Raw genomic sequence first — 13,593 nt, 5'->3', positions numbered from 1 at the left:
CGAATCATACCGGGAGCCGGGATAGGTGCAGTGATCGGCTGGACATGCTTTTTGGACTCTGTCTTCGGTTTCTTTGCCTTCCCTGGTTTCTCAGCAACTGAAGCAGATTGGTCTTCTACTTGTGAGGCGGTTTTCCGTTTCTTTGGGGTGGCTTTTAAAGGGGCTGGCTCAAAGAGAAGCTTAAGTGACAAGAACAGAACAACATTAGTCCAAAATGACCTACATGCACTAAGAACCTGTTTCTGTAAGAGACAAGTGGCACCAATTAATGAGAGAACCAAAGCTTAAATTAACTGAAGTGCACAGAATACCTGAGAATTCTCCAACTCGCTGCCACTCTTGCCCGCCGCTTTTGTTGGGGTTTGGGGTGGAGCTACTCCTATGCAGAATATAAGATCAATAAATTATTTCACATTGACCACAAAAGTGAAACAAAATTACTGGCTCCAGTCCGGGGTACTCAGCGGTTGTGTCCCACGCTTAGGGGAGTGACCAGCCTACAGAGGGGGTGTGGCTTGCAGCACACAGAGGCCAGGCTAACCATTAGAGTGCACATGAGCTGGACCCTCAAACTGCAGTGTGAATGGGTGTCTAAGGCAGGCATTCCCAACCACGGTCCTCAAGGCACACCAACAGTGCAGGTTTTTGTTATATCCAGGCTTGAGCACAGGTGACTTAATTAGTACCCGAGTGATTCTGATTAAACCATCTGTGCTGAAGCCTGGATATCACTAAAACCTGCACTGTTGGTGTGCCTTGAGGACCGTGGTTGGGAATGCCTGGTCTAAGGGATGCATACAAGCATGTCGTGTTTGCTTTCTTAAGAATTACAATAGATCAAGTTCAATCATCAGGAATTGTTTTCTCAGACAATCAGGTAATGCGAACAATTTCTTTACCTACTGCTGGCAGTTTACGGGCACGCTTCACAGCAGACTTCAGTACTTCGGCGCTGGGCAATTTGCTCTGCAACAAAAAAAAAAGTTAAGGAGGATTTAACCAGCCCAAGCATCCCCAGATCCATTCAGCCTGTCCTAGAGAAATGGCTTCTGCAGATATCCAGCCTCCTGCACTTGGTGTCCCAGTCACTGTCACCACGTTGCCCAGGAGCCATTAAATGCCCCCAGCAGAGGTTATAGTACAACACACACAAGCCTGATAACTGACGCAAGTCCTACTTCCATGGGCACCAATGTCCTATCGGTGGAGGGGTGTATAGGGGAGTAACTGCTACTTCCGCACCAGCGCCCTCTACAGCCTAGGAGTAGCAGTGTCCCCAAGTGGCTGAATTAGGAATGCAGTCTGTTAACTTTCTGAAGACGGACTCCGGACACGTTTATTTACGAGCCGAATCAGAATCAACTGGTTCTACCTACGTGACAGTTGATACTTATTCGGATATCTGTCACTGTTAAGGTGGCACTTCGAACACACACACACACACACACTCTGCAGTATAAATATCCCAGACACCCCTTAATGTAATGAGCGGTAGAGCCAAGCTCCTCACCTGTACTTCTGGGGCATCCTCACTGTCCGATGACTCGGAGTCCGATGAGTCACTGTCCTTAGCCTGTGGCTGAGAAGTAGCTGGAGCAGAACTAGCCGCACTCTTCTGCTGCTTTTTCCTCAGTACCTTCACCGGACTTCTGGTTTTCTGGGGCAAAGTTGGCGTCTGCTTTAAGAAACACATTTGCGTTGGCAATCGACTTCCTCTGAATGAACATTGCATTTCATGGCTACCACGGACGAGAGTTTACAGACACCAGTGTGGAGCAGATCATTTCCATCCCTACCAAGCTCTAGATTAGAGGAGACTGTACTGAGGTTTGGATGCTGCAATGTGTGCCCGCCCCCTATAGCCTCTGTATACAGCACCTACTGGCCTGCGCTCCCAGAGGCCTCTTTGCTATAAGCAGTGGGAATCCCATGCATGAATTACCCACCAGAGTCGATTTGGTGCTTCTCTCTATCTTTTATTACTTGCTCATTATTTAGGACCATACAAGCTGTCCACACCCAAGACCTTATTTATTAATCTAAAAGGACAACCCCCCCCCCCCTTAAAATGTGTGCAGAAGTATTTTCACATGTGCTTTTAGTAACCAGGAAAATGACGTACCTGAACAGGTACGGCCTCTTCATCGCTGTCTGAAGAGGAGGCATCGGAGCTCTCCTCTGCTGGTGGTGGTTTAGCCACAACAGGAGTCTTCGCTGGAGACGGAGCGGTCATCGGTGTTGGCTTAGCAGCTGATGGCGGTTTCCCCTTTTGTGCCACAATGCTGGCTGCTACTTTTACCTTCTGATAAGAAAAGTAAAAAGACTCTTTCATTGTTTTCCAGTACAGTGTCCTAAGCACAGTGTCAGAATTGTGTTGTGGTGGGACATTAACAAATAAAATGAAAATAGAAAGCTCTTGTACTGGTCTTACAAGTTCCTCTTCACTGTCCGAGGAGTCCAGACCCGTCCAGCTGCTCTCCTCGCTGAGATAAGTGGTTGCGGTTATACCTTTCCCGACGCTAGACGCAGCGGCTGGCTTTGGGGTGACCACTGTATGCTACAATTAAAAAAAGAGAAAAAAAAAAGTCAATACAAGACAATAAATTAATTTGAGTATGCAGAACACATACAGTAATACAACAAAAACCACTGTAGAATATGTGGTAGGTGTAAGGGAGATTTAGCAGTTACAAATAACGGTCCTCCGATCTGTGGGACTTGGTTACCACGGGGTTATAGAGGCTGCTCAGGAGCAGTGCACTTGGGAGGAACCCAGGACCTTCTCCCAAGGTCTAGGTCGGGGACTTGGCTTGTGCTGGATATCTAACTCTGTACACCCATTAGTGCCAACAGGATTCCCTAGAACGAGCAGCACCTTCTCTGCAGGATCTTCCTCACTGCCTGAATAATCGCTGGAGCCTTCAGCTGCAGCCTGACGCACTGGTGCTTTGGCAATGCATATGGGCATGGGTAGCTTGGTTGCAGGAAGAGAGGACTCCGGCATCTTAACCACTGGATGGCAGTATGTGGGTCTTGGATGCAGCCGCTTAGAGTGACAGGCCGCATCTGCTTAGCCACTCCCAGAACACCCTCTGAATTTCACAGTTCTGACTCTGCTAGCACTCGCACATAGATCAAGATGCAAGAGCCTGTGGTACATATTGCAGAGGCACCATTGGTCAGACAGGAGGCACACAGTGGGAGAGGATAGGGACATAAGGGGAGGCAGAGGCATGCTTGTTGAGGAAGTGTGCATAGGTGGTGGGAGGTGATGAGTGCACCTACGGAGGCAGAGGAACTCATTGTGGGGGGGGGGGGGGGGATTTAGAGGCACTCAAAGAAAACACTTGCCTATATTATTACTCATGAAAGTAGGTGAAGGAGGAGCGAGGACATATGAATGATTTCCAAAAACCAATGATAGAACAGCTACTGCAGTACCACTCTTACCCAGTGTGTGCAGTGTAGAGCACCATCATTTTTCTCTTAATGAAATTGTCACTTACTAAAACTAGTCACTGCGCAGCTCCCTTTTTGTCATAGTTTAAGGTTTCATACATCTAAACCTCAGCCGAGCAAAGAGTCTGATGATTACCAGGCATTTTATTTTCTACATTGAGATCATTTTAAATCTAAATTCCAGCAACAGATGTAGCCATAAGGGAGCGCAAGACGTCGCTGTATACAAGCATACTGGACCTATGGGTTTTGTGAGTGTACACCATGACCAGGTGGCTGTCAGACTAGCTCAGCCGAGTCTGAGTATAGCATAGCCCATTACGGGTGGCCGGAAAGGCACATGTATCCCCGGACATGAATCGCTCCAAAAAGCTCTTTTGGCAGGGTCCCTAGTACGTGCAGACAGCTATGCTATACCCAGACTGGCTCTGCTATTTCAGCGCACGCTTCCGATCTCCAATCCAACAGCAAAATGGTGATACTGTTGCTCCCTCCCTAACAAAACCAGACAGTTACTCTATACTAGGAATAGCAATAAAAATACAGTGGAAATACCTTCACAGGAGGCTTTTCGAGGCAGATGTCAGCAGGCTCCTGCTTGAATTTGACAAGCGGATTATTTGTGCTTGTAGCCTTCTCTACCTTGGTGCTGGCTGCTGTGGGGGTCTTTGCTATCTTGCCAATTACTGTTCTAGCCATTGTCTTTACTGCACTTGGTGTTGCTGGAGTTGCAACCTACAGTCACCAAATGTAAATACTTAGACAACATAAAGGGAGCACTGTCTACGGTCCCTACAGTTTTCTACCACATCACGGGGTTATACGTATCCAATACCTGGACCGGAGTCTTTGTGGGCACAGAGGCTTTCCCTTTGGCTGCAGTGTCCTTAGGTGACATCAATGTACCAGGTGCACCGGGCCTCTGCTTTGCTGGGAGCACTAGTTTCTAATGACAGAAGTTGGACTTTAATGCTGGACTGAAATCCAACGAGGAATAATACAGCAAATAAAGTACTGTCATGTGACGGTCTGCAATAGCCGCACCTATTTGATACAGGATGGTGGAGCAGACATACCTGAACAGGCTCCTCCTCCTCACTCTCAGAGGACGAGGTGTTGGAACTCTTTATCTGTGGTTTAGCCGCAAGGGGTGTTTTGGCTGGTGTAGCAGTAGCTGCAGCAGCCGCCGCTAGTTTTCCCTTCTTTGACCCGACGCTGGCTGAAGCATTTACCTTCTGATAAGGAAATAAGACACTTAAGTAAATGCTACCCACTTTAGTGCCCTGTGCACAGTAATGGGACGTGTACCATTAGTCTGGAAGGAAAAAGCAATTAAAGGCTGTTCCATGATTATCCTGTACCAGTCTTACAGGTTCCTTATCACAGCCAGAGACTACTGTCCTCTCAGCTGCTTTGCTGCCATCTACCCTTCCCAAACACTAGCTGCTGGTCCTGGAGTCACCGCTGTTGGCGCACACAGGACATCATTCAGATTGGTACAAGGCAACTGTGATATTCTTCAGGCATAGAAAGAAGGGGTAGCTATGCTCCCCATAGGATGTATGCAGGGAGGTGGTACTGAGAGGATGGCCCCACCCATGAGGAGCCAGCACACAGGTGGCACCATCTACTGTAGTAGTGGGCTCCCTTAGCCTTGACTGGGGGTGCTGCGACAGACATCCACCAGCTGAACACCATCTCCCCACACTGAGAACAATGCACTCTCAGGCCCCAGTGCTGAGGTCTGAACCAGGGACTTCAAATGTAGTCTCCTCAGCTGACTAGGTGAATACACAATCCCACTGCCTGAATCAATGGTGTTGGAGACAGAGGGATCCCGGTCTACCAGTGTGAGGCAATCTCACATTGGGAGAAAACCAGCAGCAGAACGGGATGAGATGTTCCATGGGACTCTTGTAGGAAGGTCCCAGTCTGGCTCCCTAGATCAGTGAGTATGCTACGCAACAGCCTGGGCAAAATACTTTGCCAAGACTGGCTCTGCCATTTCAGAGGACGCTCCCTGCAGGTGGCACCACCTCTGCACATGCCAAACTTAATATTGGTCAGGGAGAAATTTAAAATTCAGTGAAGTCTCTCAAGTGCTCAATCCAACAACAAACATAGTCAAGTTGACTATATCGATGATAGACTGAATTTAACAGGGGGGGGGGGGGGGGGGGGGAATACTAGAAGGTGGGTGAATTGTTTATTTCAAAGGTAGTGCGATAAAAAACGGCAACTTTGAACTATCATAGGACGTAAGCCAAGGTTTGAACATACGAGCGATACCCTGCAAAACTCCCAACTGGGAGAACACTGTTGTATCTACTGTTGGGTCTGAAACTAGAAGATAAGTGGACGTATCGGGAATACCATGAATGTTTTAGACTAAACTATAAATGGTTTACGAGGTTCTATTTTGCTGTATACTGTATGTATTTTTTTCCTCTCTCTGGGCCAGTCTGTAACATGGTTGGTAGTTAGCCAGCCAATCAGCACCTATCTGCCATGTTAGACTGTTTGAAAAAAAAGTCAGACAGGAGCCGATTGGTTGATTTACCACTCTTCATTTTATCAATTTTTGAAGCTTAGTACATCTGGCCCTATGTCGGTTTTAAAAAAGGAAAAAAAATAATAAAAAAATAAACTAAAATAAAGACTAAAAAAGAAAGGGTGCAGCGGCAAAATATGATCCCAAAGTCTGCAATGGGAGGGACAGGCAGGGACACCGCTCTGCTCCATATCAGGCTTGAGCCAGAGACTTGATCCAGTCTAGAAATAGACCGACCTACAGACAGGAACCAGTCCTCCACCTCATATGGCATTATACCAGGTATCTGTCACAGAGAAGACATTTGAGAGGACAGGAGACGCAGTTGCTGGCTGCTCCAATAGGCAGCGATTTGCCTAACTGTCAAAAAACTACGGAGGAAGTGCAATAAGAATGACACCACCCATGAGGAGCCAGAACAAGAGTCGGTCCCCCCAATGCTTGCCTATGCCTTGGGTGGGGCTGGTGTGACAGAGCTCCACCTGAATTCTATTCTCCTTGTACCGGAAACATACTCCTATGCCGTAGACCGAGCAAAGGCCTTCTTCCCAAGTTACTTGGGTAGCAATCAGTCAGTGGCCTGTCCAGTGCACATGGCCGGGGAGGCACAGGTATCCCTGGACATGAATCACTCCAAGTGGCTCTTATGGCAGGGTCCCTAGAATGTGCAGACAGCTATGCTATACCCAGACTGGCTCTGCTATTTCAGCGCACGCTTCCGATGTCCAATCCAACAGCAACATGGTGATACTGTTGCTCCCTCCATAACAAAACCAGACAGTTACTCTATACTAGGAATAGCAATAAAATACAGTGAAAATACCTTCACAGGAGGCTTTACGGGGCAGCTGTCAGCAGGCTCCTGCTTGAATTCGACAAACAGATTATTTGTGCTTGTGGCCTTCTCTACCTTGGTGCTGGCTGCTGTGGGGGTCTTTGCTATCTTGCCAATTGTTCTATCCACTGTCTTTACTGCATTTGGTGTTGCTGGAGTTGCAACCTACAGTCACCAAATGTAAATACTTAGACAACATAAAGGGAGCACTGTCTACGGTTCTACGGACCCTACAGTTTTCTACCACATCACGGGGTTATACGTATCCAATACCTGGACCGTTTCCTCATCGCTGTCTGTGTCGCTGCTCTCAGAGTCATCTGCTGGTGGCAGCTTCCCCGCTGGCGGAGTCTTTGTGGGCACAGAGGCTTTCCCTTTGGCTGCAGTGTCCTTAGGAGACGTCAATGTACCAGGTGCACCGGGCCTCTGCTTTGTTGGGAGCACTAGTTTCTAATGACAGAAGTTGGACATTAATGCTGGACTGAAATCCAACGAGGAATAATACAGCAAATAAAGTACTGTCATGGGACGGTCTGCAATAGCCGCAGCTATAGCCATAGTCAGAGCCTTGGAACGATGTATTAGGATTTCACTAAATAAAGCCCAGACCACTCTAAATTACTCTTAATACCCCTTTCAGACTGCACCTCAGGACCCGGGTTATTGCCATGTAGACCTGGATTGAACTGAGCCACTTGCAGAACTCCGGGGTCGAGCAATCCCCCATTTCAACCCAGGTCCCAACCAGATTGAACACAGCTCTGACCCGGGTAACCTGATTCAAGCAACCCGTTCCTGCATCCACTCCAAGCGCTGCCTCCTCTCAATGATGCGCTGCCGCCCCACCCCTTTCGGATGCTAGCAATCCCGGCATTTGCGGTCTTAAAGGGGTATGTGTGAGAAATGAATAGGGGTTTCCTGGGTATAGGCCTTAGTGTTGACATGATGAAAAAGGGTCGACATTAGTTTTTCCTGTTTTGTGTCTGTCGACATCGTACCGCTTCACTCGCAACGCTCGGCACTAATTATATTCTTCCTCTATGTCCGTGTGGATAAGGATGAAAAACCACCCTTTTAAAAACCAAACACACATGAAAAACTAATGTTCCCCTTTTCCTTGTCGACTTTTCATGTGCAGACCAATGGTGGTGGATCTATTCACTGAAGACGCATCGACCACATACCGGGTTTCCCTCCTCCCTGCAGTGTGTATACAGCACCTTCTGCTCTGTCCTGCTAGAAGCTACTGTCACAAGCATTCAGGAGATGGAATCACCTCTAGTAATTACCCACCAGGATGTCACCGCTCCCAACTGCTGCGACGTTTTCAAATTTTCAATGGATCATTTTTTCACTTCATATGGGCTTTTATTTACCCGCAAATATGGGTTTGATACAAGATGGTGGAGCAGACAAACCTGAACAGGCTCCTCCTCTTCCTCACTCTCCGAGGACGAAGTGTCGGAACTCTCCTTTGTGGGTGGTTTAGCTGCAAGGGGTGTTTTGGCTGGTGTAGTAGTAGCTGCAGCAGCCGCCGCTGGTTTTCCCTTCTTCGCCCTGATGCTGGCTGAAGCTTTTACCTTCTGATAAATGAAACAAGACACTTAAAAGGTTACCCACTTCAATGCCCTGTGCAGACATGCGATTAATGTTTTGCAATGGGACATGTACCATTACCTGGAAGGAAAAAGCAATGAAAGGCTGTTTCATGATTATCATGTACCAGTCTTACAGGTTCCTTATCACAGTCAGACTACGTCCTCTCGGCTGCTTTATACTAAGATGTAGTGTTGCCATCTACCCTTCCCAAACACTAGCTGCTGGCCCTGGAGTGACTGCTATTGGCACACACATGACATCACTCAGATCCGCACAAGGCTACTGTAAAAAGTATTAGATCCTCTTCAGGCATAGAAAAACAGGGTAGTAAGTGAAATGCAGATTGTGAGGGTGGAGTGGTTGTTGCTGGCTGCTCCCCATAGGATGTATGCAGGGAGGTGGTACTGAGGGGGTGGCTCCACCCATGAGGAGCCAGCACACAGGTGGCACCATCTACTGTAGTAGTGGGCTCCTTAGCCTTGTCTGGGGTTGCTCTGACAGACATCCACCACCTGTACATCATCTCCCCGCACTGAGGTCTGAACCATGGAATTCACATGTAGTCCCCTCAGCTGACTAGGTGAATAAATCCCACTGCCTGAATCAATGGTATTGGAGACAGAGGGAACCCGGTCTACCAGTGAGAGGCAATCTCACATTAGGAGACAACCAGCAGCAGAACAGGATGAGATGTTCCATGGGACTCTTGTAGGAAGGTCCCAGTCTGGCTCCCTAGATCAGAGAGTACGCTATGCAACAGCCTTGGCAAAAGACTTTGCCAAGACTGGCTCTGCGATTTCAGAGGACACTCCCTGCAGGTGGCACCTCCTCTGCACACGCCAAACTTAATATTGGTAACGGAGAAATTTAAACCGCAGTGAAGTCTCTCAAGTGCTCAAACAACAACACGCAGAACTGTTGCTGGTTATCAATGATCCAAAAAGCTTTGAAAAATTGATTTTATACAGCTACATTACTACAAAGAAGAAGCTTAATATACCTTCATAGGAGACACTGCTGAAGGCTTGCTTGCACTGGCAGACAGCTCCTGCGTCAATGAAACGCTCGTGTCCTTCCCTACTCTGCTGCCGGGTGGAGTGCCGGTCTTTGCCACCGTGGCAGTTACTTTTCTCTTTACTGCACTCAGAGGTGAAGTCACAACCTGCGGTCAAACGTTTTTAAAATAGAAGTCAGCTTGAGAGACGTACAGGGAGCACACTATAGTTCTGTGGAAGGGATACGCTACTGCTACCAGGTGACACTACAATTATAGATTACATAAACGTGCCAACACCTGCGCAGTCTCCTCGTCACTGTCTGTGTCGCTCCTTTTAGAGTCATCCGCTGGTGCCAGCTTCACAACGGGCTGAGTCTTTGCGGGCAGCACAGAGGCTGTCACTTTAGCTACAGTGATCTTCAAAGGAGGTGATGTCAATGTACCAGGTGCACCAGTCTTCTGCTTGGTTGGCAGCTCTGGTTTCTGGATACAAGTACAGCCCCAATGATTAGGCACAGGAGAACGCACAGTTTGTTAACTAACCTAATCTCAAGGAGCTTAAGCTGGTCTCCAGTATAACACAGCAATAATGGCTGCTCCTCACTCTGATGCAGTGCCCAGCTCCGTATCGGTGTCCGTATTGGCTGGACTCTACACCAGGAGTGGCCAAACCGGTCCTCAAGATCTACCAATGGTCCACGTTTTCCAGATCACCTAGCTGGTGCACAGCTGTAGTCATTACTAACTGTCACACTTTTAAACCTGCTGCATTCATTCCTACTATAGATCCACAGGTTGCCTGAGACACATGAACGGTTGGTAGATCTTGAGGACAGGTTTGGCCACCCCTGCTCTACACAGTCTTTGACCATAGCACCTGCTTGCACTGCTGATATTATTGCTAGTAAACCACCTTTCAAGGATCTATTTAATGCCTAGAATTCAACATCACTCTCCTAATACAGTTAACGTTACATCGACGATAGACCAGCTGCAATAGCTGGATTCTAAATCCATAGACATTATACACCACCCCTCCCCCACCCACCCAGGATATCATAGCTCGTCAGTGGTTGGTGCTACAAGTTGGTGGCTCTCCCAAAAGGTTTTAGATGACCGTTTCATAAGCAGGCACAATGGCCGTGTGATACAAGATGATGGAACCAGACATACCAGAACTGGGGTTGGCATCTCCTCAATGTCTGAAGAGTCTTCGTCTGAGCTCTCCTCTGAGGTTGGTTTAGGGACCACAGCAGCCTTGGCCGGTGACTGAACAGTCATCGGTGTTGGCTTAGCAGCGGACTGTGGTTTCCTCTTCTGTGCCGCAATGCTGGCGGCTGCTGCTTTTGCCTTTAGAGAGGAAAAGATGATGCCTTTAAACCAAAGGTAACCCAATTGTAGAATGCACAGTGACCGAATTACAGACGTAACTAACGTTCTCTGGTGAAACATTTACTAACACACAAAGTATCTTGTACCGGTGTCACAGGTTCCTCCTCACTGTCCGAACCGCTGTCCTCTGAGCTGCTCTCTTGGCTAAGATGAGGTGTTGCAGTTATACCCTTCCCTACAGTAGCCGGGGATGCAGGCTTTGGGGTGGCCACTGTAGGCTACAAGAGTGGGAGGTGGAATAAATAAAAGACGGATTTTTGTTGTACCGATAAATCCTGGTCCATTGGCGGACCGCGAAAACACCATGGAACTTAAAGTGCAGTGGAGGGACTTTAACTATGGCCGGGGAGTGACGATATAAGATGCCCATAAATGATAAAATATATATAAAAAAAGAAGGCTGCCGTCAGAAGCTACCACCACCACCTTCTAGAGAACAGTGAAGGGTAGTGTTGGGTCCTAGTAAACATAAAGGGACAACCAACCAGCTGCTTTCATACACCGCTGTAATACGGCAGTTAGGGGGCTTCGTACATCTCCCCCAAAGGTCTCAAGCTTCATATACCTCACCAAGGACCCAATTCAGATGTGTGTCGAGGGCAGATTGTGGCTTTAGCACTAGTGTACAGCTCCTGCATATATTAGTGGTCCATGCTGCATCCTAGGAAGAAGCATCGGATCACCTGCGATATCAGCTGGCTGCCATCGATCCAGCTAAGAGGCCACAAAATCTCGGTCCTACTACAGACTTCCAATCAGCAATCCCCTGCAGCACACACACTAACCATACGTACATCAATACGTTGTTCACATCTGAATTAGGCCCCTCTATACACCATTGGAGTGCCCTCAAAGAGAACCAATGGAACAGTTGATAATAAATGGCCATGGAAATTGTGTGACACACCCCACCACCAAAACGTTGCCTCAAACTGTGGATTACCGGCACGGCAGGCTTCTCCGGAGATTTTCTTGTGGCCGTCACTGTTCTGCCACTGGATGGTGTGGTGGCTGGGGTCCCTTTACCCTTCGTCTTCACAGTACTTGGGGGCGGCGTTAGAACCTAGAATCAAAATAGTTTTTACTTTAAAAATACATCGGAGACTTTGCACAGGGGACATTGTCTATAGTTACAGTATGTACACCCCAGGCACAAAGAGGCGACCCTAACATGAAGACAATACCGTTGGCGCTTCCTCCTCATCGCTGTCTGTGTCGCTGCTCTCAGAGTCATCGGCTGGTGCCAGCTTCCCAACTGGAGCAGTCTTTGTGGTCACAGCGCTCTTAGACAGAATTGACGTCAAAGCACCAGGTGCGCCAGTCCTTTGGTTTGCTGGCTGCAGTGGTTCCTAATTAAAAATATAAACTAAATTACTAAGCAAAACGAGCCGCACACCTTGTTCTCCGTAGCCTAAATTGGCTTCTGCGATACCTAAACCGCCGCCTCCTCTTCCTCCCTATCTATCTAATGAGCGGTTCGGGCTCTCGGCTGCAGTGTCTAGCTGTGTGACGAACCGCCATGGCCGGACCCCTACACTACCTCTAGCCACAACCCTATTGTAATGTGGAATTTAGGGCTGGTGATGCACCCTTTCAATGATGTACTGAATACCTACAATTTAATTATTACTGGCACTGGAAACAAAGCTATTGCCCCCCCAAACACAGCACAGGCATACAAAATGGGGAATTATATAAAACCGCACTGGCTGATGCGTCTCGTTTGAAGGTATCACTGCAATAATATAGGAGCACAGAAACACACACACACACACACACACACACACACGCTTCTATGGGACTGGCCTCAATTATCTGGTGCTTAATGCAGGTAGAAAGACTGTACATCAGTGGTTCTGAAGGAGGAAACTAGAACCCGGACCATAATTTGCAGAGAAATCTGATAACCTAGACCTGCAACGTGTCAGTCAGACGGGAACTGCAGGTGATGTTCGGAAGAGATAATCCTCATCACAAGCATGCACACAACTGATCCTGTACCAGGGACTCCTCTACGGAGGAGGACCTACCACAGAGCTACCTACTGAGGACTTTGAGGCTGCACTGCCTGATGCTGTAGTCTTCTCTTTAGCGACAATGGCCGGTGATGCTGCTGGCATTGTCAGCTTCTTAGGGAGACACGTGGTAACTAACTTTGGTGTTCCAGAAAGCTTGGATCCAGTCAGCTAAGTATAAAACATAGAAGATGGTGCAATGTGACTTAACCCCTTCATGACAGAGCCAGTTTGTGCCTTCATGACAGAGCCCTTTTTTTCAAATCTGACATGTCTCACTTAAGTGGTGATAACTTTTTTTTGCTTTTACTTATCCCAGTGATTTTGAGATTGTTTTCTCGTGACACATTGTACTTCAAGTTAGTGGTAAATTTGAGTCGATACAGTCTGTGTTTTTTTGTGAAAAATACCAAAATATCGTGAAAAAATGGAAAATTTAGCAATTTGCAAAATGTTCAATTTTCTGCTTGTGAGACAAATAATCATACCACTCAAAATAGTTAATAACTAACATAGACCATATGTCTACTTTATGTTTCCATCATTATTTCAACTTCCTTTTAATTTTTTTGGACACTAGGAGGCTTACAATATGAATAGCAAATTCTCAAATTTTCATGAAAATTTCAAACACTGATTTTTTTAGGGACCAGTTCAGTTCTGATGTGACTTTGAGGGACTTGTATGTGAGACACCCCCATAAATGATGCCATTTCAAAATCTGCACCCCTCACAGTATTCAAAA

General features: G+C 47.4%; 1 protein-coding gene across 18 annotated transcripts in view; it reads right to left on the bottom strand.

Annotated features, from left to right (window-relative positions):
* Positions 1-13,593, bottom strand: part of TCOF1 (treacle ribosome biogenesis factor 1) — a 52,092-nt gene that overhangs the window by 7,135 nt on the left and 31,364 nt on the right. For 5 of the 18 annotated variants that reach the window (XM_083181531.1, XM_083181529.1, XM_083181525.1 and 2 more), the window contains 19 exons: positions 12,879-13,019; positions 12,018-12,182; positions 11,777-11,896; positions 10,920-11,051; positions 10,615-10,791; positions 9,739-9,924; positions 9,445-9,606; positions 8,264-8,428; positions 7,119-7,295; positions 6,834-7,010; positions 4,536-4,694; positions 4,295-4,405; positions 4,015-4,194; positions 2,432-2,557; positions 2,123-2,302; positions 1,511-1,675; positions 900-966; positions 312-379; positions 11-179 (listed from right to left, as the gene is read on the bottom strand). In XM_083181531.1, coding sequence (XP_083037657.1) covers positions 11-179; positions 312-379; positions 900-966; positions 1,511-1,675; positions 2,123-2,302; positions 2,432-2,557; positions 4,015-4,194; positions 4,295-4,405; positions 4,536-4,694; positions 6,834-7,010; positions 7,119-7,295; positions 8,264-8,428; positions 9,445-9,606; positions 9,739-9,924; positions 10,615-10,791; positions 10,920-11,051; positions 11,777-11,896; positions 12,018-12,182; positions 12,879-13,019 — 2,827 coding nt within the window. The remainder of the gene's footprint in view (positions 1-10; positions 180-311; positions 380-899; positions 967-1,510; positions 1,676-2,122; positions 2,303-2,431; positions 2,558-4,014; positions 4,195-4,294; positions 4,406-4,535; positions 4,695-6,833; positions 7,011-7,118; positions 7,296-8,263; positions 8,429-9,444; positions 9,607-9,738; positions 9,925-10,614; positions 10,792-10,919; positions 11,052-11,776; positions 11,897-12,017; positions 12,183-12,878; positions 13,020-13,593) is intronic. The other 13 variants (XM_083181533.1, XM_083181532.1, XM_083181527.1 and 10 more) reach the window with 13 other exon arrangements.

Source organism: Crinia signifera, chromosome 4, assembly GCF_055691185.1.
Source record: "Crinia signifera chromosome 4, ASM5569118v1, whole genome shotgun sequence".
Classification (NCBI taxonomy): Eukaryota; Metazoa; Chordata; class Amphibia; order Anura; family Myobatrachidae; genus Crinia; species Crinia signifera.
The sequence above is the reverse complement of the archived record's forward strand: the minus strand, read 5'-3'. Positions and strand labels throughout refer to the sequence as shown.